This window comes from Ixodes scapularis, unplaced genomic scaffold, assembly GCF_016920785.2.
Source record: "Ixodes scapularis isolate PalLabHiFi unplaced genomic scaffold, ASM1692078v2 PGA_scaffold5__190_contigs__length_132052651, whole genome shotgun sequence".
Classification (NCBI taxonomy): domain Eukaryota; kingdom Metazoa; phylum Arthropoda; class Arachnida; order Ixodida; family Ixodidae; genus Ixodes; species Ixodes scapularis.
In genome coordinates, this window is record NW_024609880.1 from 107,035,445 (window position 1) to 107,062,490 (window position 27,046).

Below are 27,046 nucleotides of genomic sequence, written 5' to 3' on the forward strand. Positions count from 1 at the left end.
CAGTGGTAACACAATGCATTTTGTGTTGCATTCTAGTAATGTTATAGATGAACTTGGGGTGCATCTGCGCCTCGACGGAGTAAACATAGTTGTTTAGCATGTCTCAAATAAAGTGCCGACACTGCTATTCTGCCCCATCCAGTTTTCTCCGAAGCACACACTTGTCTTCTTCCACTCCTGCACTCTCCCCTCCGCCATATGTGGTAAAAGGGATGCGCTCGTAACACCCTTTCGTGGCAACAGCAGTTGAAATCACTTTCACACTTGGGAATTGCTTTCTAATGCAGTTTTTATTATTCAACTGGTAAACGGTACGTCAATATCTGTACAAGAAACATGCTAGTGTACTGCACTTTTTCTTCAGAATAAGTCCACTGCCCAACTTGTGGTAAACCCACACTATTCAAGAGTGCGATCACTTTTAAAAATAACTAAAATGCCCAGGAAAATAGCCTCCTAAGCATCACATTTAGCAGGCACTTTCAGCCTACTCATCACACACACAAAAGCATTCTCAATCCACTACAACATGACTTAGACAGCTCAATTATGAGGCCCTGGATAGTATCAGTGTCTCGGTGCTTGGAATTCTCTGGAATTTCTGTCGAAGCTCGATGAAGATTTCATTCAGATGACGCAACAAACAATGAATGACGTGTAGTACACCGCAAACGCCTAACGCTGCACCGCCAACATTGCTGCAAGGTGTTGGGTACAAAAACTTGCCCCACTGGTGGCGGAACATCGCATTAGCACACTGTTGCAGCGAAAAACAATACTGCCGCAAAAGAGATGGTGCCATATTGTTCCAGCACTGCAGCAGGCCATGTTGCACTGCCAACTCTACCTGCAGAATTTGAGTTTCGTGAAATGCAGCACGGGCACATTGCTGGAGTGAAGAACCATGTTACGCTGACACTGATGTCGCAAGAACATGCCCCAAACAGAGCGGTACACCGTTGCAGCCAAGTCGAGAGTTGCAAGGACAATGCTGCACTGCTAGTCACCCCAACCAAAAGCACTCGTGCATGGAAGGCAAACAGAAAAAGTGAACGATGAGTGGCTTTGGCATGAGTGTTCGCTTCCGCAGAAGAGCGACATTCACACGAAGCAGGCACACGTGGCTCTTTCTAAGGCTCTGGATAGCCCTCGTCGGACGCTTCGCTTCCCGGCTGGGCGTCCGCCCTTTGTTGCTGCTGCTGCCACATGGAGGCGTAGAGGCCGCCATACTCCAGAAGCTCTTCGTGACTGCAAGTGTGGAGGGATGGGTGGTATTGGCTATACTCTTTGTGTAGGGCTGTAGCTTGTGCCACCTAGCCTACAGGAACGATGTCTTCAGCTCTGTTTCCTGTGTTAAAGCACTGCCATTTTAACTCCAAGATAGGTCAGCCACTTAGTAATGAATGCCCACTAACCACTTAAAAAGAGATTGTGTAGAGAGCAAATTGGTGAGATTCATGGAAGTATCTAGCAGATAATGAGGCAGAGATAATATTTGGACTAACAAAATAGGGCTCTGCAAATATTGAAATACGTAGTACTGAATAATACATTATTTCAGCAGTTCTCAAACTGAGGTTCGTGGAACCCCAGGGGTCCTCGGAGCATTCATGGGGGTCCACGTTAAGTTAAAAAAAAAAAAAAGAAAAGCTCTAAAAGAAACAAGAAAAGTCCTCTTATGCCAGCATTGCACAAAACTTCTGATGCAAAGTGCATTGGGGGGCCTGTGGGTCAGAGGGTCCATGACAGGCAAAAGTTAGGGAACCGATGATTATTTGATGTCCACTTTGCGATGAACTTATTCATACACTTTGAACTGTTGGCAAAGTCACAGTCGTGACGAATAGCTAGGCCCCTTTGAGTGTGCTTCTCACTGAGTTCCAGTGCATCGTGGATGAGCGATACCCGCAGAACGGACACCGTGATCCCGCAAATATCGCTTTGCCGCAGTGCAGCTAAGTGCACAGGGAAAGAGTATTACTGGTGCAGGCTCGCGTGTGGTGCATTTAAAACTTGGACTTGATGGATGTTGATATCTACCTTGCAGTAAAATTTCCAAAATTAAACTATGACTATTATGTCTTGCAGCAATGTCCTGGGACAATGTGTATCATTAGACCCACTGTTTTTTTTTGTTTTTTTTTTTGTAATTGAGATTGAAGGATGAGTATTTGGGCATGGCAGGAGGATTTATAAATACCTTGAATTAGGTATACATAGCTGGGCATCACTCTAAGTTTAATTTCATGTCAAATCCATTGTATACTTGCCAGTTCTATGTGGGCCTAGAACTGTATAAAATCACTATCAATATACTATAGCTGGATTAAAATTAACTAAGCTCAGCTGTAGACAAATAAAAACTTTCAAATAAATTCAGCTGGATTTTCGCGTAGTCTTGGTACGACAGTAGTGAAAGGCTTGGAGAAAGCCGCAGCGTAAATATGATTTTTGATTTGAAAATGTTCAACCCAAATAGCTCTTTGCTTCAAACTCAAATTTTACGCACATGCCTAGCGCAAAAGGTATCTTTTGTGCTGGGACACCGAGCATTGTATCCTCGTAATCTCAGCACATCTGGCACTTGAGGGCCAAGCATTCACAAGCACCGTCATTCTCTAGGGCTCTGGCAGTGGCTTACCTCCCAATTTCAACAATCTCTCCGTCTTGCAGCACGAGTATCTGGTCGGCGTGAATCACAGTTGACAGCCTGCCAAGAGAGGAATGCAGCCTTTACAACCCTGTCTTTTTCCCACAAAAATTTTATTGCAATGGCCACACTTCTGGTAAAGTTTGCTCTGGGATCGGTGGCCGAGTGGGCTGGCGCACACCAGCTCGGAGCACGTAAAGCGAAACCTCACGCTGCAGAACCCACGGATTCTGGGTTCAATGATTCAATTTCCACCCCTGCCCATTTCGATCTGGATGAGCATCATACCGGTGTGCAGTCGTGTAGCGCTACTGCGTGGTGCACGTTAAAGACTCCAGGCTAGCTGTTGTACTGCACTGGCTAAATTTCTCATTTACAGCTAAGACACCAGATGCGTATTGAGGCTGACTGACTTCCGGCTGTCTAAACATACATACATTATTATTTAAGCTGTGCCCTTGGGCAAGGCCTAAACAAAGCATTTTCCAATTTGCTTGACAGTATAATATATAGGTGCTTTGTGCTGGCTGGTGCCTTCAGCTTTAACATTCTTAGTTGTATGCATCTGTTCTGAAGCATACCACCGATTTTTAGGTTCTTTATGGTTCTTCAACAGATATTGTCGCAGATGGAAACATACTGACAAGCGTAAAACTGAAAACAAAGGTTTAAACAGGAAACTTCCACCGCAAACAGAAGAAAGAATGAGCATAGAGAAAGCAGCAGCGAGCACCAAAGGCAGCAGCAGCAAGCGTCAAGGTGTCGGCGTGACAGCTGGCTGGTGCAAGAGTGACTCGGCAAAGCCACGCTGGGTTCCTTATCTACCGCACGCAGTATCTTAAAGGGATGGTGAACCGAAATTTGGATTTCAGAAAGCAATGCAGGAGCTGTAGGCGGGACGCTACAGTCCCCACAACACTACTCGTAAGGCGATATCTCAAATCGACGGCCGTATTTTTCAAAAACAAAGGTTGAAACTGAACGGGGCCGACGAGGTGCGTGACGTCAAGATATCTCGTTTTCTCCTCTCTTCGTTTTGCCCCCTCAAGGCAGCGAGGTGGAGAAGACGCGAGGCCGTTCCCTCCCCTTCTCGGAGAAACATGACGTCAACCTATCTGTCAAATGTGCCTCCTCTCCTTGAAAAATACGGTCATCCGTTCAATATATCGTTGTAGGAGTGATTTTTTGATGTTTCTAGCATCCCGCTGCACGCTTTTGCCGCCGTGCTTTGTGGAATCCAGATTTCGGTTCAGCATCCCTTTAAATTTTCGGCCTAGATTGTTCAAGCGTCAAACATTTGGATTAAGAGTAAACACAAATCTCCTAGAAGTATGGAGTAGTAGCATTCCCTCTCGGCCCTACATGCGTCAATAATATAGTAGTTTCTTAAAACCTTGATCATAAGGAACCAATGTCACTAAGTTTGGGGGCATCACTGAGAGGGAGAAGGAAATTTGTAATAAAAAAACAATACTAAGAAATACTAAACAAAAAGAGGATTTTCACACAGCTAGCCAATTAGATGATCACAGCTAGCCAATTCTCGAAAACAAAGCATCGCAACTAAGACAATTCTAGAACCATCAAATAAGTTTCTCACCAGTGCCCCATTCTTTCCCTGCAGTGCTGCGAGTTTACTTATGGCATTCACCCGGTGTTGCTCAAATTGTAGCGCGACCGCTTGTGGTGGTGCCGTCATTGTGAACACTCTCCTAGCTGCCAGATCTGCAACTGTCCCATTTTCTAGCAGTGACTTTGCACCTTATTTCCCTCTAGGGCCACTAAAGAAGCTTCAGAGCATGGACATTTCAGGCATTTTATTGCTAAAAATCACTGTTGAAAATTATCTTAAGCTTTGTCCAAAATCATCATAAAACACTTTCCTGTACTCCAGAAATGTTAAAATGCTCACCTGTGTGCCACAATGAGCGTGGTCCTGTTCCTGCAGATCATGTCTAGCGATGCCTGAATGTTGCGCTCGGTTTGAGTGTCCAGAGACGAGGTAGCCTGGAGACAAAGAAAACCGAAAGCCTTTATACTCTGAAATATTGTGGTGCGTACGAGTAACACTGAAGTGGTCCTTGCAGCAAACACAATTACTTGCGCGTATAGTTAAAACTAAAAATAGGATCACTTTCAGGTATCTCAGATGGGGGTTAGGTATGTCAAAATTGTAGAACAACAATGTTACTTTGGCCGGCGCTTTGTACGCCAACCAAAGAAGTGGGCGGACGCATGTGCCACTAATGAATTATGACGAGCAACATATTGATAGTTTCTTATAACCAACCTTTAACCACACAGTTATTATTCACAAATAGAGGCATTTTTAAACCATTCTCGTTTTATACATTTCACGGTAGTGATGTACAAGCAGATGTCCGGATTCCAAAATCAACAGTAGACTGGCACCACATTGCGAACATCGCAGCCCTCCCATGAAATTTTAAAGTAGTCTACACTATAAAAGAGTGACCTTCCTACATCTCCACAGCCATATCAGCAGCTTATCAACGCGGTATCAACGTTGCAGCATACTAAAAGTTGACCTTACAATGTTGGTATAATTTACCTACTATATGTGCACAGATATCACATGGGGGCTCCTCTGTAAGTGCAGACTACACTAAGAATAATACAAGTGGATAGCCTAGTTGGTTAAACAAAAGAAAACAAAAAAACAGTTTGCATGAAAGATAAAGAACAAGTAGAAGACTGGACTGTTGATATTTGTTGATATGAAAAACACTGGCCAAGTGGCACAAGCCGCCACCCAATTTACAGGCTTCAGCCATGTGCTTGGATCTAGGGTTGTGCGAATATTCGAAATTTCGAATAGTAGTTCTGAATAATACACTATTCGATATTCGCTTCGAGAAGAACTTCACTATTCGCGTTTTTCAAAGTGTTGATTGCGGTGGGTTAGTCCCGTTGAGTGCGCTTCTTACCGAGCACTGGTGCACTGCGGAGAAGCAATACCCGCGGAAGCAAGCTCCGCGGGTGTTGCTTCTCCACATTACATCGGTGCTCGGTAAGAAGCGCACTCAACAAAGTAACCCGCCGCGACAAACACTTGGAAAAGTATGAATATCGCAGTTGCGTGCTTGGACGCAAAACATACGTTCAAAGCGAGATGGTGCACGCGTGCCGGCTGTATATGAAAATAAATGGAAACTTTGTGAATGTGTATACTGTAAAACCCTTTATTTTCGGGGCCCCTATTTTTCGCGAATCGGTCACAGGACATATCGCGGCCACTAAATATCGCGATTTCCAGGGACCTACAGTGAAATTATTTAAGACAGAATTTTTCTCGTGCCTTTAAGTTTCGAAAATTTTTCAATTTGCGAAAATTAAGGGCTCACAAACATTAAGGGTTTTACAGTATCTACATTGTAGTAAAAAAAGTTTTAAAATTAAACTGACTGTTTTGCAAGAGTATATGTTGGGCAGAGGTGCCCTTACAACCTGCATTCATCATGCGCGAGTCATTCTTTTTTAACTCGAAATTAAAGAAAGAATATTGAAGATTTGTAAATTCACTAAATTGGGTATATTTGGCCATTTCCATTGGATTCATTTTATTACAAATTTGTTGTTTACTTACCATCCCAAGACATCAGACCTTCTGAGGTCACAGTTCATAAATATAGATAGATTAAACTTGGCTTATAAATGAACAGGTGGAACAACCTTCAGAAGTTTCGCTGGGGTTTTGTCTAAGCATTATGTTTGGTAGTGAAAGGCGTGGAAAAACTATTCGATATTCGATTCGAAAATATTCGGCCAAAACCAATATTCGCTTCGAACTCAAAATGCACTATTCGCACAAGACTACTTGAATCCATCCAGAAACATACCTCGTCCAGCAGCATGATGGAGGGTCCCTTGAGGAGGGATCGAGCGATGGCCACCCTCTGCTTCTCGCCCCCAGAGAGCTTGAGTCCCCTCTCCCCAACCACGGTTGCGTAGCCCTTGGGGAATGCCAAAATCTGCTGGTGAAGCTCCGCTGCCCTTGCGGCATCTTCCACCTCCAGATCGCTTGCCTCCACCCGACCATACCGAATGTTATACCTGCGTCGTGGGTGCAACATTTTTTAGACGTTTCTTTGATTGTGCTACAGTAAGATCTGCCTACACCTCTCGTCCTCATCTGAGGCGGCGCTTGTTTCTGAGAAGCTGCTGTAAATTCGACGTGCTGCGAGAACATGTAAGCTGCACACTATTGTGGGTAGGGCGGTACGAGTAAACTTGAAACATTTGTGCTACAGTGAAATATGCTGGTGCTTCTTGCCTTCACCGAGTCTGTGCTTCTGCGCGAGAAGCTCTTGTATATAGCAGGGGTGGCCAAGCTGCGGCTCTTCACACGTTAAAGTGCGGCTCGCGGCACCCTTTCCCTACAGCCCCCCCCCCCCCCAACCCACTCATCTGCCTCCCTCCTGGTCACACAATGGAACTTGTTTTAAATCGAAAGGCAGGTTGCGGTTTGGTAGTCTTGTGCTACTGCTACATTGAAAGTAGTTCGAGCTTTGTTTATTGATCTGAACAAAAGTTTGCCCCCCCACCCGTGGCTCTTGGAAGTTTCGTGGTTTTGTTTGCGGCTCTTAGGCCGGGTCAGCCTGGCCACCCCTGGTATATAGGCTGGCTACCTATAAGCCGCACACTACTTACTATCTGGCAGAGCTTGAAAACGTTACTTTAAAAAAGGAAAGACGTTTACAATTCTCCGCAATGCCGAATTAGAGCGCAGCTCTTGAGGAGGAGGGGAGGGTGTGCTCCTACTCCCCTCACCCCCTCCTTTTCTGCTTCCCTCCCATTTAGCAGGAAATTTTCGCTAAATTTTCCGCTCAATTTAAGGGGGAATTTTTCAGCTAAATTTAGCGGGGAAATTTGATCGCAAAATTTAGCGGAAAATTTTTCCGCGAGTTTCAGCGGAGAAATTTTCCGCTAAAGTTAGCGGGAAAATATTGCCGCTAAATTTAGCAGGGAAACTTTGCGAAAATTTTCTCGCTAAATGTAGCGGGGAAATTTTCCTATAATGGAACGCGCGGTTACGCCCGCTTACATTATTTTCATAACGCAACGCGCGCGGTTACGTTGACGGCGACGCCACTCAAGCCGGAAACAGGCGCCGAAGAGCTGCGTTCTAAAACAAAATAAGTCACAGTTCTATGAGCTGAAATGCAAATAACTTATAAGTTACTGTTTACTTTCTGGTTTTATTAACCGAAAAACACCGATAAACATCCGCCGGTCTCGAAAATACAAAATCGGTGAAAACCGAAAAACACCGGTTCTTTTTATATTTTCAAGCAAGCGGGTTTTTTTTTGTTGTTTTTTTAAAAGTTTTGCATACTTTCCAGTTTTAACCGAAAAAACACGAATAAATACTCGCCGGTGACGGAAATAGAAATTGTTCAAAACAAAAAAGCACCGGTTTATAAATATTGTTTTTCTAGCAATGTGCTTTTGTTGTTGTTGTTTTTTTTCACAGAAAAGATTTTACGCAAACTTCCGTAAAGCACATTATCTTAACCGGAATCATGCACTTTGCTTTTGCTTTATGTCTTTTGTGACCTACTTGGTCTTGGACCCTTGGAGGACAGTAGCTTTGTTCCACTGTTCTCCAAGGTCAGCGGTCCTCCTGGCCGGCCGAGCTAGAAGATCACTATCAATGGCCCGAGAGGCCAGTCACAGCTGGCCAGTACTGTCCCAAGCCTCAAGAGACGTTTTGGGACCTCTCGTGTCCAGCACAAATGTTGAGCGGGCATTATTGAAACTCTGCGTCGTCAACTGGAAGGAGCGGGCGTCAGTGACAGACACGAGCCTAGGAATGTATGCATGCATATACTACAATAATCAAGTATGAAAGAGGTTGTGTAAAAGATGTAAATAAAATTTGGACTGTTTTTCGACTTCAGCGGTAGTTTACATTCGCAATTTTTACCCCCGATAATCACCGTTTTAGCGTTTGCACGAGAGAGTTCACCGAAAAGCACCGGTATTGGTGAAATAAATAAACACCGATAAATATCCGCCAATTTTCGTCATAAATAAACACCGGAAAGTATACACCCTACTTATAAGTTATGAATACAGTAGGCTTGCAATAATACAAGCTCGGATATTTTATACTTCTGGCTAATTAAAACATATAAAAACATTCGGGTTGTCCCGCTATGTTTTAATGTATTTACAAGCCGCTTAACTCGAACAACGTTTTTGTGCAATTCATACTTCTTGTTCTTGCGGACTCGTTGAGCATGCTTCTTACTGAGCACCGGCGCACTGCAGAGAAGCAACACCCCTGGAGCTCGCTTCCGCAGGTGTTGCAACTCTGCAGTGCACTGGCGCTCGGTAAAAAGCGTGCTCAACAGGGCTAATATTCCGTAACAGAAAACTTTTTTGCTGGACGAACAAACTTAATCTTGTTTTGAGGTGTCATGGGTCGTTTAAACAGTCCATAGACAACATGTTTGAGAGACGAATAAGCTTATCTCATACATTTACCCAATGTTTCATGTGTGGCATACCTGCTGATGATTAGGAGGCTTGTGCAGAGGAAATCATCAAACATCTGCTTTGTATAGTTAGTCATCCATATAAAAAATCATAATTTTATCTTGCATCATATTTCAACGAATTTCTGATAATTCAAACAAAATTTGTGGCTTCCTAGAAATAATGAGTCTACTATACTTATGTTTTTACAAATGTATCTAGGTAGGTGAAGTTACAGTTACCGAAATGTAAGAAAGTTACATTCAAATTGTTTTTAGGATATCACATGACAGCAAGATTTGCTACAATTGCTCTCCAGCAGTTGAATTTCCGTCGTAAAAAAGGATGCCGGCACAGTTCCATTCTAACTCACTGCTCTGTTCATTTAAAAGCGCGAGGCAGTAATAGCATGCATAGTCGCTGACAGAGTGGGAGCGGCAGGGTGTGTATTTCGAATGTCCAGGCTCCAGATCGTGCTTCGTGCCTTCCGTCGTGCTTTGGATGTGCGTGCATGCTCGAGGTGCAAAAGATGTTGAAGCATTGTTGAAGGTGAGAAGCTGGCACTGGAGGCGGGACAACTAAAGCCCTTCCCTGCCATTTTAACCTTGTTGGTGACTACAGTAGTGACATTAAAAAAAAACAGAAGCAGGTCTGTATTTAAGGAAAGACGCTTAAATTGTCTCTATTTGACCTCAAAGATTGCAAATATCAAAACTATTTCAGATACATGTGCCAAGTCGACGCATCAGCTTTTTAAGAATAGCGCTGAAGAATAACGTTGAAGCCACAATAAAAGTTTTCAATCAATCAGCCAGTGCATTTGGTGGGAGGAGGGAATCGCGACGTATTGTAGAGACCTCGACATTTCTGCACCTTTTGCAAGCCTTGCCTGACCAGTCAAGAACGTTGCACGCATTCCCTTGCAAACGACATGCCCAGGGCAAGTGAAACCTCTGGGTATGATGTTGCACCCAGCAGTTGATTTTTTTGGTTTTTCTAGCGTCTATCGATACATTCAGGTCAAATGCTTCCGATATTCAAAAAATCACAAGACAAATACATGCTACAATTCACGTCTAACTCGTTTTCTTTATTTTTTTTTGACAACCTCTTCAGTTTGCCTTTAAGAATAAATCGATGTGAATTTGCATGTCTGTCAACATAATTTCGATAAGTAAAAGACATTTATTTGAGCGGACAGACTTTGAATGCCAAATGATGAACCGCCAAAACAGGCCATACCTAATATCGTTGTTGAAGAGCACCGTGTCCTGGGGCACTACGCCTATGACCTGCCGCAAAGACTTCTGCTTCACCTGAAACCAAAATTTACAAAAAGCCAATTGGTAAGGCCAACTGTCTTGATGATAATAAGCTAAAAGACAAGAAGACATTACAGCTGGTAACCAAGTAAAACCAAAGAGAATGGGGCTAAATTCCAGGAAATTGACACTCGATGCAACATATGCAGCCACGAAAGGGAAACTATAGAACACATATAATTTTAAGGAGCACGGGGCTTTGTCCCACCCTCTTGGGGGGGATGACTACGGATTTGGAGGGGGCACTGGAATTTACAGACATGGATGGACGAATGGATAGGTAATTGCGGTAACTAAGAGGAGATGGGAAGATTGGTGGAAAAGAGCTAGGGAGGGGTAAAAAACAATACAGATAAAAATAAGCAATGGAATGACTTTAAAAAGGTGGGGGGGGGGGGGGGGGTTGTGTTATAACAAACATTATACAAATGTAACAAAAAAAAAAAGAAAAGGATGATGAAATGTTAGGCTAGGTGGCGCAAGCTGCCGCCCGTTACAAGGGGTATAGCCATTGCCATCCATCCATCCATCCATCCATCCATGGTAATAAAACAAAAAGAAGGTGACCAGCACATTCTAAATGCTAGTTTCAATGGCCCTGAGCGCATGCTACAGCCCACTGTTTTTGCACCTTTACGGGAGTCCTACCGAGTCATATTTTCTTTCCAATGTGCTAAATATAACTCGCAGGTACCCTTTCTGTTCGAACAAGTAAAACATAGGAATTTTTGAATGGAATGAATATGTTAGGTTAAACGCTGCTTATTAAAAAAAGCTTGCTATTTCTAATAAGTGCCTGTTGTCACATTGAAAGCAACTGGTTCACCTGACTGACTTCCTGACCATCGATGGTGATGCTTCCGCTCTGGATGTCGTACAGGCGGAACAAAAGACGGATGATGGTACTCTTGCCGGCACCAGAGGGGCCCACCTGTGCCAAAAGAATGCAATCAGAAAAAAGTTTGGCCATAACATTATAAAAGTTACTGGCAAAGTGGGCTCACCAAAATAGCTCTTTGGTTTAAAGAGAAACGAGTATACCCCCAGCAACATACTTTGGCTGAACAGCCACAAGCTTTGGCAATCTCATAATTTCGTAGTTGCACATTCTTTCAATTGTTGGTATGTCGCATAAAAGCTGGCCAAAAATAGCTTGTTGTATGGTCGAATGAAGAATGCACCTCTCCTGACCAAAATACAGCAAATGGTATTCAATCCTTTGCCAAGAATTTGCGATTCAAGAATAACCATGTTGCAGGAAACTGATAGAGTTTAAGAAACGGTGGGAGTTCCAGGAAAGGCCCAGTGTTGTTTCACCCGGTTAAACTGAGAAACGTCCAAGCTGCACCAAATACACCTGACGTTCAATCAGTTTACGACAGTTTGCATTAAAAATGCTCCCATGGAACGACAGCAAGGGCGATGTTTCAGCACTCACGAGTGCAATCGTGTGACCGGCAGGCACGGTGAAAGAGACATTCTTGAGGATGGGACGCCTGGAGAAACAAGAGCGAAGACGAGTCACGGGCGCTCATACCCCAGAGGCACTGGCATTGGCGAGTTGAGAGAGAACGGCTCGAGAGACAAGATGGGAGTACAGACTTACTCGGGATTATAAGAAAAGCAGACATTGTTGAACCGAATATCTCCCTTGGTAAGCTTCAGGTTGGGAGCATTGACTGCATCTATCACCTGTGACCGAAAAAAGTGAAGGGTATAGTTTCCAAGTTTCAAATGTGCTTCATTATAAAATGGCAAATATTGCTAAATAAAATACATCCATTCACTGATCCTCAATATTAGGTGATCTGCATGGGCATGCACAAAATGTGAACGAAAAGTACAAGTGGGAAGAACGATAAAACCCACGTATAAATGGAAAACCTTACCTCTGCCTTGGCATTGAGCAGATCAAACATGTTTTCCATGTCTATGAAGGATCGCTGAATCATCCTGGAAAAGGGGTCAATCTTTGTGAAACAACAAAATATGTGTTCTTAGCAATTGAGAAACATCTCTCAATTCACATGTATGTTGCATAGCATGTATGATTTGAATGTGCTCAAACAACTCATGCCCATGTCAGCTTAATCCATAATAAGGTATTGTCTATGATATATATGTATAAAGGGTGATACATTTTAGAGGGTGACATCACCTTCAAGTGTTGACTTTTAAGCCAGTTGCTCCATATTGATGAAATTTGGAGGGTCTATTCATCTCTTTGCCTAAATGCACTGTATGATGTTTCACCTCGATGGGACGATTTAATGATAAGATACGGGGGGAGGTAGACAGCTACTGATGTAAATTGCCTCACTTGGCAAGAAAATCTATCATATAAAATTGCTCCAAAATATTAAGCATTTCTAAGCTTCGGCCTTAACTGAAGATATGGGGGGGGGGGGGGGGGGGGGTGCGGCTACCTATTTTTTACTCTGAAATCTGCATTTTTTTCTATGCAAAATGTAAATTTCAAAAGCATTCCACATAATAGGACATTTTTTCCTCATCAAAACCCTACTTTTTGGCAATAAGAACTTCATTTAAATAGAAAAATAAATCTCTAGTCGCATTCCTCATTAAATTTCAGTTCAGAAATATCCAAAGCGAAAAATAAATTCTGTAATTCATTCATCGAAATAATATTTCCAAAAACGAAAGTTGCTGCAAAAAAAGTGAAAATGAAAAAAACCTATTCGAAGTTTCAACATCACTACATTCAATTTTACTGGTGGTGGTTGAAACTAAAAGGCACCAAGAGCTGATCTCCTGCATGGCTTTGCTGAGTGAGGCCGAATTTAAAAGGGCATACTACCCAGAAAAAAAAAACATTTCTGCAAAAAAGGTAATTTTGAAAAATGCCATATTTACATCCAACATCTGGAGAGTATTCACAGAAAGTTTCATTTGTTTACACAGCATAGTTATTTTCTATAAATTATTTTCGGTCCACCGATCCTAAAGAAAAGGTAGAGGTTCGGGCAATTTGAACGTGTTTTTCTCAGTTCTGCTTTCTGGCGTCAAATTCCGCTTTAATAAAACTATCGTTTCAATATGAAACTATCGAGAGACTTGAAATATTTCCGATTTTTATGCCGAAATTTTTTGGAGCCGGTTACTATGAACTTAGATTTTGCATTTTCATGTTCCTTTATTATGAAAATTTGTAATTTGCAAAACTTGGTAAATGTGAAAAAAAATTTTTTTTCCTAAATTCTTTTTTACTTGAGAAGTGCATATTTTCTTAAGTTTCTATCATAGCAACTGGCAACAGGTATTTCAGTATGCATTCCACCAGAAAAATTTGTGGTTATCAACACCATTTCTCAACAATAGATTCATTGAGCAGATTCCATGTTCGGGGAGTTTCAGCCTTGTGAACCTCATAAAATTGGTTCACAAGGCTGAAACTTTGCATGCCCTCCTTCTACATGGCTACAAACACCACCTGCAAATATCATGCCGATTGAGGGAGCAGTTCAAAGGTTGACATTCCCAGGTAGTCTTCCCCCTTAAAACGCTTTCTTCAAATGTCGTTTTGTTGTCGGCGTGTGGACATTGATTGTGAAACGAGTGAGGAATTGGATATGCTTGCAACACACGAACCAGCATTGGCAATTATGGGCGGGACAAGCATCGTCGAAGTACAAAGCAGACAAACCCATGCGACTTTCTATAAACAAATGTTGGCTTTAGTCAGTTTTCTGTTCAAGCAGGACGGGCTTTTGATTCTTGGCCATGTGCATAGCCTCTCCCACGTGAAAGCTGGACTTCTATGGTGTTCTTGACCGAATAGAGTTTACTCTTGAACAAAAATGTTTAATGTACTAAAACTGTGAAGAAATACTTTTTAATGGAGATTATAATTATCATTCTAGGGCATACTGCTGCAAAGCTACATTATTACATAGTAGTAATTAATAAGTTAGACTCGCTAAATCTAGGAAGTGCGACAAGTCTGACAGTTTGATTTGACACTCTTTAGTAACGCTACGCTCAAGCCAAGCATATAACACTCCATGTTGACGAAAGCAGGTGGTTAAAAACCTTAATCTTGCAGCCACTAATGTGGAAAGCTTGAACATTTTAGACAAATACGCAAAGGTAAGGAATGAATGAAGACACCAATATTGTAACAACCATATCGAAGTCCAAGTTTTAAAAATGTTCAAAGAAGGTACCTGTAGTATGTGCCCAGGAAATTGAGTGGCGTGTACAACTGCATGATGTAGGTGAGGAAGAGGACATAGTCTCCCACCCCGAGCCCCGCCGACTGATCCACCACCATGTGTGCACACAGCAGAGTGCCCGCCAGCACCCCCAGGGCAATCACCAGCGTCTGGCAGCTGTTCAGCAGGCTCAGCGACGCGTTGGTGCGCCACTCTGCCACCTGCGTCGCTCATACGACTGAGTTTCACTCGGGTGATTGAATGTGATGCACAGGTACTCTCACCGCTGAAGTTTGGTTTCTTTCATACATTGGCCCACATTAATCACCATTTATATTGCCTCTCGCATGTTGGGGCACCCGGGCAAAGTTACAAATTCCGACTGGTCCAGTGAATGAAAGATGTCTACAGTCGCCAGAAACGACACTGCTGTGTTTGGCATCCCCATTAGCCCTCTTGCAGGTTGGTATGAATTGGTAGACACCTATATCGAATTCAAATTAGCGTAGTTTGGAACTGATTGATGCCAACCGACTGATGGAGGTTCCATGCTTTAAAAGCTGATACAGATTGATAATAAACAAAGGCAAAAAATGGATGCTTTCTACGTCTTGAAGTGAACTTGTGATGTTTGAGGAAGGTCGACCTGAGAGTAGTTTCCTTGTTCACCGTTTCCACCTCCCATTTTCTTTTTATCTGTGGCTGTGGCAAACGAGACTTCCATGTCTGCATTTCTAAGAGCTTATTTTCACAGGTATCTTGATCATTTTTCTTCTTTCACGATTAACGGAAGCCACAGCAGGCTTACAAAATGAAGGCGTAAGCTCCTGGTACATGCATGGTGCAAAACACTTTGACAAAAATACCTAAATATATCGTCAACATACTTTCCGGAGCTGTCAACTAAGAAGCAGTCAGGGTCGGGTAGATAAGACTGACGTAGTTAATGATTGCTCTAAAGGCAAGGATGTTGAAAATCTTTTTAGGTTTCATACACATAGTGCATCCATTCTGCAAAATTAATTTTGAATGAACCAGAACCTTTTCTTAATTATTAAGAAGCCAAGTTTATGAGTGAAATACAATGCTATGCTTGTATGTGCAAAGCCCTCACCTGATACTTCTCAATGCATTCCTTGTAACCAGCAATTTCATAGTCTTCTGCATTGTAGTATTTCACCTGAAAAATAGAAACACATTCCACTAAACACTTGTATGTCTGAAGCCCTAGCTTCGTGACTAAGATACAATTAAAAAATAGGCACAAAATGCCGTTATTGTCTCTGCTGGATGGGTATTCATAAACTAACAAAAAGGTTGTAGTTCTGTCATACACAGAAACTTCTGTTCTGTTTCCAACCCTGCAATCTTCTTTTTTTTAAATTTTATTTGACACAATACATGATCGTCCACCAAAAAAGCTCAAGGTACACCTAAGCATTTCTTATGAGTTGAGAATGCGAAAGCATGCAAGCCGCCCGCCCACTCCCTTTGTCGTCTGCTCGTCTGCTGCATACCAGCGCGCGCGCGCTTTGGGATCTCGGAGGCCATGGCGCAACGGCCAATGGGGGCCCCGCCGACACGCACCAGCTGATGAAACAGAAGGCGCGCGGAAACTATCTGCCGTTTTCGTGCTTCCAACTGATGACGTCAGCTCGCTTCATGAAACAGTTAATGCTCTCGCATTAAAAGTAAGACCAGCCTAAAGGTTAGTAACTTGTTCCAGCCTTAAAATGCCACCGAGGACTCAAAACTAGAGCATTATTTGTAGTTCTCGAGAAACCTGTGAATGGCCCACAGTTGGGGGAAATAGAAGTACCGTCTCAAAATTAAGCAGGGCGTCAACCCCCCTCGCTTGAGCGGCGTTGTCAAGCAGGTTCATCTCTCGCCTGAACTTGGTTCTCCACTCGGTCAGGGCAATGGTGCACGCTAGAAGCAGATGCAAAATGGCTTCATCAGGGCAAAAACTTAAACAAACTCTGATTATAGTGGGATAGAAAGTGAAGCTGACACAACAAGGGAGCAGGGATGGGTATGAACAAATATTTGAACTTTATGATAAAGTGTGCGAATATGAAACTTGTGACTGAAGATTGAACACAAATACATAGCAAAATATGACTGACATGTCACCCGTTTTAAAGCGTGCTGGCGCAAAGCAGTGAAGCCTGATGCACGTGTACCGGTGCAAAGCAATGAACCTTGATGTAAGAAATCTGACAATTCTGAAAACGTTGGGTGCTCATACTTTTCGAATACTCCAAGGTCTCAAGTACTCTGAGCATTAGAAGTGTGTAGCAAATCGAATAGCAAACACAATTCTCAAGTTATTAAAAGTTTTGAATATACCTGCGCACCTCTACTTAAGATCATCTGCTTTTCTTTTGTCTCCTTCCTTAACATATATATTGGTGTTTCTCTCGTGAGTGTGCTTGTCTGGCTTAGTTTTGTAGCTTCAAATTCTAAAAAATCAGCATAAATTCAAATACATGTGTGCTGTACGTGTTAACAGCTGACTGGCAACTAACCCAGTTTTAGAGACATAACACAAATAAGTCACGACATATGGCATTCTATTCAGAAAATGCTATTGTCATACAGAGACGGGTGTGCACTATGCATTTACCGTAATATCCCGAGTCATTGCCCATCCCCGAGTCATCGCCCACCTCCCTTTTTGGGCCAATATCGATTTACAATAAAACACAGACTCATTGCCCACCCCTTCAAATACCCCAATGCTGACTCCGCGATTCGCAAACATTCATCCTACCCGAATGATGCAGCCATGGACCTTAAAGTTGGAGGACGTCTGTGACAAAATAAGACGAAGGAGAGAAAAAAATTTCTCTTTGTTAACGCATTTCCTCCACAAGCGAACTTGAAGTCATAGTGTATCTGTGCGAAAACAAAAGAATGTAGATAACAAAATAGAAGTTTGTCTTGCTTTAAAAAAAATTGGCCCGAAAAAAAAAAAAAAAAAGGAAGTTGGAATGATAACAATGCAGTAGCCATTCAGGGATTGCGAGGAATGCCCCATATCCTGGAATGTAACCGCGGAGTGTAAGGTCAAAGTCTGTCTCTGCCAAAGTAAGGTCCCCGGGAACCCGCTTCTTCTCCCAGCACATCGCGACGGTTGTTTTGCAATGTTTAAGACAAAGTCAACGGGCAAATAAAATTTGCTGGAACGCCGCACACAGACGTTTGTAGAGCGTCCCATTTCGAACTTTGTGATTGCGGTGCCGTCCAAGCCACGCAGCAACGCCGCCTTAACCTGCGCTGGTAGTCCGCCATGCACGGATGCATACATGCATGCACCAAACAAGAAAGTTGCGCAAGAGCTTGCAACTGACAAGGCGCCCGGCTTGGCCCGACACCGAAGTATTTGCCAACGCGATTGCCGGCTTTCCCAGCATCGCTCTTTGTTGCTTCTTTGGTCCGCTCGCTCGTTGTGCCTGGTTAGTTTTTCTATTTTCTTGTAAACCGTTTTCTTTTTTTCTTTTATACTAATGAGGAGAACATAGTGGTGTTACAAACATGCTTCCACGGAACAAACGTTTGCACTGTATGCCGATCGGTGGTGTTCATGACGCGTATGCAAGCAACGGACTTCACGATAGTAAAACATTCATGAGCATTTTTTGCATAAAACAATAAGACTAATTCAAGTTTTGAGTTTAATGTTTAATGTTTAACGTTTAAAGTTCTGCAACCACGCTAAATACTCACAAAACAAAATGGGCATTTTTTCCCCGCTTTTTGAACTTTTTGAGCTCACCCTCCGAGACATGGCCCACCTACTTTTTATATGAACCTCGGGTGGCAGGGGGGTGGGCGGTGACACGGGATATTACGGTACTTAACCAATCATTTGGGTTCACATCCTCGCATCTTTTTTAATAAACTCAGTAAAAAAATAGCTACTATTCATAAGAAGTATATCTCTTGAGGTAGCCCATGGCAACACGCATGCATCTGAGGTGTGTCTGCACAGGTGCCATAGGTAATGTTAAAAATTTGTCGAAACTAGGAATTGCTCAAGTAGAAACATACTGCCACCAAATGGGAACTTACTGAGGTACAAGACCATAGTGACGAACACAATGAGGCCAAACCATGCATTGAAAGACACGGTGAAGTAGACAACAGCCACCACAATGTCAGCTATTGCTGGCAGGATGTTGAACAGGATGTAGCTGTAATGCAAGGGGACAATGCATTGGCAAGATCCTATTCTTTGCGTCCATATCCGTGGAGAAAGAATGTCGGCATGTACGCTAAGGCCTTCTACCGACCTGAGCAGAGAAGTGACGCTGGTCGTTCCTCGATCAAGAATCTTGAGGACTTCCCCTGTCTTGCGGGACAGATGCCACCTCATCGAAAGACTGCATGAAAATTCAGTGTAAACGAGGCAAACTCTTCTCCTGGAATGCACTGGAAATCCCGACTGTCTCCATGCAAAACAGAAAAACGCCCAGCTTTATAAAAAGAAAACAAAATAGAGTATGGTAACTTAGCTGGTGCAAGCTTTCTGAAACTGTTGTCATCTTACAAATGGCATCTGCTTTTAGTCCTCATGCCCTTCTGAAACACTTCACTGTTCAGCAGTCATGTTTGCTGTGCTGTGTGCTTATATTTTTGTTCCTCCTGTATCGTTTCACGTCATTCTGTCTGTCTGTTCGACTGAATGCTGGCAGTACATACGAACAAATAAATAAATGAGGCATGTGCAAGCAGTGGATTTTGAGTTTGAAGAGGAATAGGGGTTCGGCCGAATATTTTTTGATAGAATATTGAATAACTGCGGCACCTTTCTCTGAGCCTTTCACTACTGTTGCACCATGCTTAGATGAAAATCTAGATACCCTTGTGAAGGTTGTTCCCAAGCTTTTGCTTGTCCACTTCTAAGCTCAATTAATTCTAAGTCTAATGCCTACATTGGGGTGGCAAATAAATGGCAGATTTGACATAGAATTAAACCTACAGATATGCACAGCTATACCTATAGTCCGTTGCAACTCAAGCAGGCAGGGTGAGGTTAAGACGGGCCGGCGACGCGGAAGCAGACAGAACGCTGGAGAAGAGAGGGGGAAACCTCCTTCTCTCTTTAGCGTTTTGTCTGCTTCCTCCTCCCTGGCCAGCCTTACCCTTGCCCTACACTCTTGAGTTGCAACGGACTATAATCGACAAAATTTATAAATCTTCTTGCCATGTTTAACTATCCTTTCTTCCATTACGAATTTGAGAGAAAAAAAACCAAAAACACAAATGATGAATACAGTTTCTCAGGATGTCGCTGCCTAACATATAGTAAGTTTAATTTTAAAACTTCTAATGCAAAGTAAATATCGACATTTCCCGAAGCTTCCATTTCTTTTTAAATACAACAGGCGCATCGTGCACCATTTCTGTAGGTCTTGTTTTCTCCAATGCAAGCAGCTGCACAAAGGCGAGGCGAGGGTCGTAGAATTCTGGTGCCAGCTCCGCGGGTATTGTTTCGCTGCATTGCACTGGTGCTCGGCAGGAAGCACACTCACCAAGGCCAACCCGCTGCGATCAACACTTCTTAAAATATGAATATCGCAGCTCACCTTGAAGCCAAAATTGAGTAGAGCATTATTCAAAACTACTATTTGGAAGTTAGAATATTCACACAGCCCTATATTAAATTAATAAATAAATAGAGATGAACATAACTCCTGAAAGCTGTCTCTCACTAAAAACTAAAGAAAAGCTTTTTTGCTGTCATGCCTCTTCTCCCAGCAACCAGGGCTGTGCACAAGGACATACTTTCCAGTTCCAGCGAGACTTACTGATGCAAGTGGCTGTAGAGCTCCACTTCAATCTCCTTCACAGTGTACTGCTGCACAGAGATCCAGAAGTAGGAACGGACATTGGACAGCAGGCTGCTTGAACCTTGGGACCGAAAACACCTCAGCTCATTTGGCATCTCGTCACTGACAAATGCCACTCACTTTTAATTCTAGCTGACACAAGGTGGGGTGAGAAATCCCCTGGATTAGACCATTCTTGTTGCTTTCACCATGCACTACATTGTGCAATATTGTAACGCAGTACTGTGCAGCACTGTTGGCTCTTGTGTGCAATAGCAAGAGCCTATTCAAAAGCTAAGAATTGAAAGACTACAACAAAATACAGCATTCAATAATAAAAGATTCAATCTGTTAAAGGGGTACACCGGCGGTTTTTTCATGGCCGCTGATTTGCCTCAAAATTGGCTGAACAGACCGATAGACTCGGCCCTACGAGTTCCCCAAGTATTGTGTGAAAAGAAATTCGCGAAGTTATTGAATTTTCGAATTTCGTTTTCATCGCGTTTCTCAAACCGGGAGCCCCTACTGGCAACATTGAAGTGTGACGACAGAAACGGTACAAAGTGGGCAGTAAGCCATGTTCCCAACTGATTACAAGAAGTTTGATGGTGGGAAAAGAATGTTTGGCAACTAATTTACTGAGAAGCACGCAAAAAACACTCCCCATACTCTGTTTAAGACTACAGACATGACCTCAAAGTCTGTACCATGTGCGACGTCGCACCACTGAACAGCGCACAAAAATTTGAATGCTGGTTTCGACATCATCTTCATTTACGGTTTTCTCAATTGCTATTTTGAATTTCGAGAAAATAAATAGCATACCATGACAACTGAAGTCCGGGTAGTCAGAAAATACAATTTGTTTAGGTAGCTCAAAAAACGGCCGGAGTACCCCTTTAAAGAGGTAAGTGCAGGGTGCAGAACAGAACAAGAGTCGAAACCGTGCGATTCAAACTCCGTTGATTCAACCAGAGCAGTGAGTTCTCCGCACTGTGCAATACTCTAACAAAGATGCTAGGCTATAGGGGATAATACAAATGTTTGAATGTTGAATACCTTGACCTTGTAGACACCAAAGGAACACGTAAAGCATGATGTCTTGCCAAGGGTAGACCAGAGCCTTTTCGTTTTTTAGGCTGTCCACTGTAAGACGGGGTGGGGCGACAATCAGGCAAGCAGCATTTGGAGGAGCAAAATATGGGGGACCGAAACACTACTAGGACTATTAAGTAATCATCCATAACACTCAACTTGTGTATGTTGCATTGTAATTTATCGTCAAATCATATTTTCACCGCAGTTTGAAAAATAAATCGGGATGGACATCACTCAGAGCAAATAGTAGTACATAATGTAACTTTTTTATACACCTATCACAAGAGTGACAGCGCTTGTCCCATCTGCGTGTTTCTTCTCCTTCGTCCGTGCTTGTTTGCGCTGTTTTTACATTATGATCAACGAATACCAACTAGCCCAACTCTCGACATTAATAAGAGTGATTCTTTGGATCAAATCGGATACAACTAAAATACACCCACCACCTGAATCATGTCAAATTGTATGCAGCAGTTTTCAAACTTTAAACCGAACAATTTTTGCAAGTAAAAACTACCAAGAAAATATCATTTGGGAACAGAAACAAATTTACTTTACATCATAATAGTCTTTAACACTGGACTGCACATAAATAATATTAGCTGCTGGATTTTAAATATTTTTATATGAAAGAGAAGAACAAAATCATAAAGGCCACTTCCAAACAGTTTCAGTCATGGTAAATGTCACCTTGCCGCAATACACCTGTGCTGTGGGGAAAGTGCACTCAATGGCCTGTCCCAAAAAGTTTGAAAATATCAAAATGTCAACATTAAAAGGAATAAACTGACATTTACATCAATATTTTAAAATTTGGAATGTTTGCACATGTCTACTTTTATTTTTGAAACCAAAAAAAGATTTGACAAATGTCTATACTACACAACAAATACAAGAGCAGTTTTAACTGAAAAACACAGGGTGTCTGATGCTTATACAACTCAAAAATAAAGATGAAGAGCTTCCCTTTTGACCTAGAAAATGACTATACTATGGCAAAGTAAAAGTAATTTTATTAATGTGAACACAACACATTAAGGCTACCTCTAAATGGTGTGAAATGCATCTCTATAATAATCACATCTGCCCCCTCCCTAAAAAAACAAAAACGCTTCAGCAAAACCTGTTTGTTGGATCTGTAGCTTGGCATAACTTGCAACTACTCATGATAAACCTCGACCAAGGCGCAAGCTCTCCATGTCTGCTCGTTTTAACGGTGAAAGCTGCAACGGTAGTCTCTCGCAGGTGAAGAAAAGGACAAGTTCCTTCCACAAAGCCCTCCACTCTTTCCATTTTAGCAGAACGAAAGGTGGAAAGAAGGAAACTACCAATCATGGCGAGCGCAGGTGGGAATCACCCAGCTACTTTAAACCTGCAACAGACTTTAGAGGTGGGTGCACACTCTTCAACTGAACTTCAATTCTGCTGCCACTCGGACAAGTGACCTGTATTGAACAACAAGGTCACAGCAGATGTACATAACAGGTCCGTACGCACCCACTTTCTTGCTGAGGAGCGGGATGAAGACGTTGACCGCACGCCCGCTCACAAGGAGTACGAGGCACATAAGCACCACCAGCTGGAGCCGGTGGCTGTGCTTGGGCCATAGGAAGGGGAGCAGCAGCCGCAGTTTGGCCGTGAAGCCCTTGAAGGTACTATGCTCTCCTTCTTCCATCAGTGGCTGGAAACAGTTATCACGAACGGATAGGCTTTTACTTTAATGCTCTGTTCTGTCTGTTTTGATCTGTAAGGTAGCCTTACCTAACACTGTGTTCAAGAACTGCGTTCTATCCGATATCACCCAACGCAGGACAGCAGCGGATGCAACGAGCCGTTCAAGCCAAACCAGCGCTGAAACGTACTGCACCCCTCCCAATGGTTACCTGACACCCGTGCAGCACTGGAATGGCCGAGATGGCTTGTAGCTTTTGCTGCAGTCCATTGTAGGGTGGAACGTAGTAGTAAGATTGGCGAGGCCTCTTTCTGTGTGACGTTTAAGAGTGCAAGAAGGATCCAATGGAAAGAGACTGTACCGTAATCTCTAGATAGTTAAATGTTCCGAAGGTATTGCATGCATTAATTAGCACCACATGACTATCTTGTAGTCTGTGCCTGACCACATATATGTTTTCAGGTCAACCCTGCAGTAGTTGTTATATCAGCATGAAACGTGCTAATATGACGAAACCTGGCGTTAAACATACCCGCACACTAGTGTCGGTATGGTGACGAATTCTTCACCAGTGCCAGCGTACCTTAGTTCTACACTCAGATGCTAAGTAGGATAGGACCGTAACATAAAGCAGAGCTCAAATTCGTTGAGGGTGCCTCTTGTATTCCTCTAAGCCCTCCAACATAAAAGGGATGTGTTGACAAAAGACACGAGCCAAATGGCAAAGCTGCGCTCCCACCTGGCTTTCAGCAGCCTGCACATGTCCTCTACTGTAGAGGAAGTAGTCCCTGGAGCTGGGCACAGAGGGGCCCTTCAGCCCAATGGCAAACACCAGAAGGGACAGCACAAAGCGAGCCGCGTAGAAGGCCATCTCTGCCATGTCCCGCTTACTGCAGCAACAGAAAGAGAACAGCGCCTGTGAAAAAAACTATTTCACACATCTGACATAGTATATTAAATACCACCAACTGCAGTCATGCATTAATATGAATTCCCTGTTACCTGCTAGCAGGAGGCAGCAGGTACTGCCTCCAAAATGTGCCACCTTGTTAGTTGAAACAAAGTAACAACACAAATAGTGGACAAGCTAGGACAAGCAGAAGCACCCATCCTGTTCAGTTCTTCAACCTGTCTTCGTCTGTAACACTATCCGTGTTCTTGGTACTGCTAGCAGATGACACTGCAAATTGTAAGCCAAAAGAATGAACAGTAGACCACACTCACGAGTGGAGATGGAACCACCAGTCGGGGTTGTGCAAGCCCAAGAAGGCTAGTGCCTCCTGGACCATGCTAGCAGCCCAAAAGAGCAGCAGGGGCAGACCATGCCCATGAGTGGGCACGCTGGGCAGGGCCCAGTGGCGCTCTAGGCGGGTCAGCAGTGCAGAGAACACCCAAGCGGGACTCAGGCACAGGGCCCAGACCAGCTGGTGCCCCAAGGGCTCGCCCAGGGCACACTGGGCACCCAAGCGGGCTAGCGCAGATATTGCCAGAAGGATCATCAGGGATACCTAGCGGGAGGAAGGAAGGTGGTTGGAGTGGACCTGTGGTAGACTAGGGCCGGATGGGTTAATGCCTACTATCTTCCATTTTACCATGGACCATGCCTACCATGGTGTGGCTCATGGTAGACTGACCCATCTGGCCATAGCCTACCATAATTCCACTACTTTTAGAGCACAGCTTTTAGGCACCCGTTTCCGGGTTCAGTGGTGCCGGCGTCAAAGTAACCGTGTGCATTGCATTATGATATGTTTCCCCGCTAAATTTAGCGAGGAAATTGATGTCATGTGACCTTAACACCAATTCAGTTTCCCCGCTAAATTTAGTGAAAAAATATGACGTCACGGCTTTGTGTCACGTCACCCATGAACAAATACAGCAGCAGGAGGAAAGGAGGAGAAGGAGGAGGGAGGAGGAGGAGGAGGAGGAGAGGGTACAGAGAAGGAGGGGCCATACCCTCCCCTCCTCCTCAAGAGCTGCGCTCTAGTTTCGCATTAGAGAGATTCGTAAACATCTTTCATTTTTTTTGTAAAGCACTTATGCGGTCAGAGATGAACTAGCAGAGTATTACATCTGTGACAATGAACTTAAAAGCAAAATCCTTTGACTATTGACATCTCCGGGCTAGTTTTAGCATGGCCAGTTCTTTGTGCCCTAATGTGGGGATGAACAAATAAAATGGTAGCTGGTAAATGTCAATCATATGTCTGCCCTCTTCCCCAATGAAGTCTTCAAACAAAAGCAGACTCACATGAAACTTGTACCAGCCAGCCCGCTGTAATAACCTGGTGTCGAGCGGAGTGGCATACTTGCGGTAGACTGAGAACTGAATGCTTCCACCAATAACGATGAGGCCAAGGAGCAGAGGCGGCCCCAGGGTGTCCAGAAAACATTGGGACAGCCCTGTCTCTGTCCAGATTTCGTCCAGGGACACGTTGGGTGGACAGTACCGCATCATGCCAGTTTATCAGGTTTTTTCGTTTGGTAAATGCTGTGCCCTGTGAACATTCACCAATGCGCAAGCTGAAACACGACCAGGTGGGCTACAAGGGGACGTGTGACATATATCACTCACTTTTCTAATGGGCGAGAGTTGTTAAGTGATTCTCCGAAAGCAGATCACCGTCCGCAGATTGACGGCAGTGCCACAATGCCTGCTCGGTAAGAGCAAAAGCAGGAGTGCAAGGTGGCGCTGCTGTCGACCCATTTAGGTTTGATGGACAATGCGATTTGCTGTTGTTCACGTGAACAACAGCAAATCGCATTGTCCATCGCTGACTTTCTGCAGGTAGGACGGCCTAGAAAGTCAGTGAATGTGACTCTCATCAGTGCTCTGGGATGATCATGATGAAAATGTACAATAATGAGTATGAAACTGTCAAATTTCAACAGTACTGTTCCTAAGCTGTAGGTCAACATACATACTGTCCCTCAGCCTTGTATTCTTTTTTTGTTTTATTAGAAATAATACATCATACACATCAGATAGAATTATGCAGAGCTGTGAGTAGTTTTAGATTACCTCTTAGACATGGCACTTCTTTGAGCGCGTGATAAATATTACGACAATCAGCAAGTTTCTAGGGAATGATCGCGTATATCATACTCTAGCCAAAGCTTTGCTTCTCAATAGTGATCACGCGCGTAGACGTTTTCAAGGGCTGGGCGGACATCAAAGCTGCATATGTGCTTGAATCGGAAACGGGCTGCGTAGATGAGTACAGTTTATGAAAGAGCACATGACCAACTATGCAAACGCCGTAAGTGCCAGTTCGTATTCGATCGCAATCGAAGTTATCCAAGAACAACGTTTCCTTTATATCTGAACAGCGGGAACGAAAATAGAAAAGAGCCCCGTGGCACAATCAAGGTAAAGAAGCTTAGCAAGTTAAAATTTTATTTTCCGGACGAAACAAAACTCAGCAGTGCCCATCACGAATGTGTTTGTTTTGCTGCTTGTAGAGGTACGACACGAGCTCAACTTTAACGCGTGCTCTTTAACACTAAACGTTCGCGCAAAACCAATGCTCTCACGACATAAAAATATATCAAATACTCACCGCTGCATCGGTGACACAGTCAACACAGTGGACACTTGGTGGGCTAAAATGTATTAAGTTCTCAATAGACAACTGCGCTGCCGGCGCCGCACGGGTTTTGTTGTGTCTATTGTTATTTTACGAAGACAGCTGATCGACACCAGCGACACCGCGTGCGAGCCAAGGCTAAAGTCTAGCCAAGGCGCGCTACTGGCGCTACCGCGCTACAGCGCTACCATAAAGAGCTATTGAGGTATC

At 43.4% G+C, this 27,046-nt stretch overlaps 1 protein-coding gene across 3 annotated transcripts; it reads right to left on the bottom strand.

The window, feature by feature from the left end:
* Positions 1 to 256: 256 nt before the first annotated feature.
* Positions 257 to 26,940, bottom strand: LOC8038097 (ATP-binding cassette sub-family B member 6). Of its 3 annotated transcripts, none has more exons than XM_029966964.3 (21): positions 26,810 to 26,940; positions 25,501 to 25,747; positions 24,474 to 24,757; positions 23,989 to 24,139; positions 23,075 to 23,258; positions 21,539 to 21,625; positions 20,459 to 20,561; positions 18,941 to 19,030; positions 18,720 to 18,841; positions 16,465 to 16,574; positions 15,760 to 15,825; positions 14,658 to 14,866; positions 12,363 to 12,426; positions 12,080 to 12,165; positions 11,912 to 11,969; positions 11,300 to 11,404; positions 10,394 to 10,467; positions 6,511 to 6,724; positions 4,563 to 4,657; positions 2,642 to 2,710; positions 257 to 1,248 (listed from the first exon to the last, which is right to left on the bottom strand). In XM_029966964.3, the coding sequence occupies exons 2-21, from the start codon at positions 25,705 to 25,707 to the stop codon at positions 1,131 to 1,133; spliced, it is 2,496 nt and encodes an 831-aa protein (XP_029822824.2). In that variant the 5' UTR covers positions 25,708 to 25,747; positions 26,810 to 26,940; the 3' UTR covers positions 257 to 1,130. The 3 variants fall into 3 exon arrangements, with proteins under 3 accessions (XP_029822824.2, XP_029822826.2, XP_029822825.2); XM_029966966.4 differs by lacking the exon at positions 26,810 to 26,940 and adding an exon at positions 26,272 to 26,291; XM_029966965.4 differs by lacking the exon at positions 26,810 to 26,940 and adding an exon at positions 25,825 to 25,881.
* Between the last annotated feature and the right edge of the window lie 106 nt (positions 26,941 to 27,046).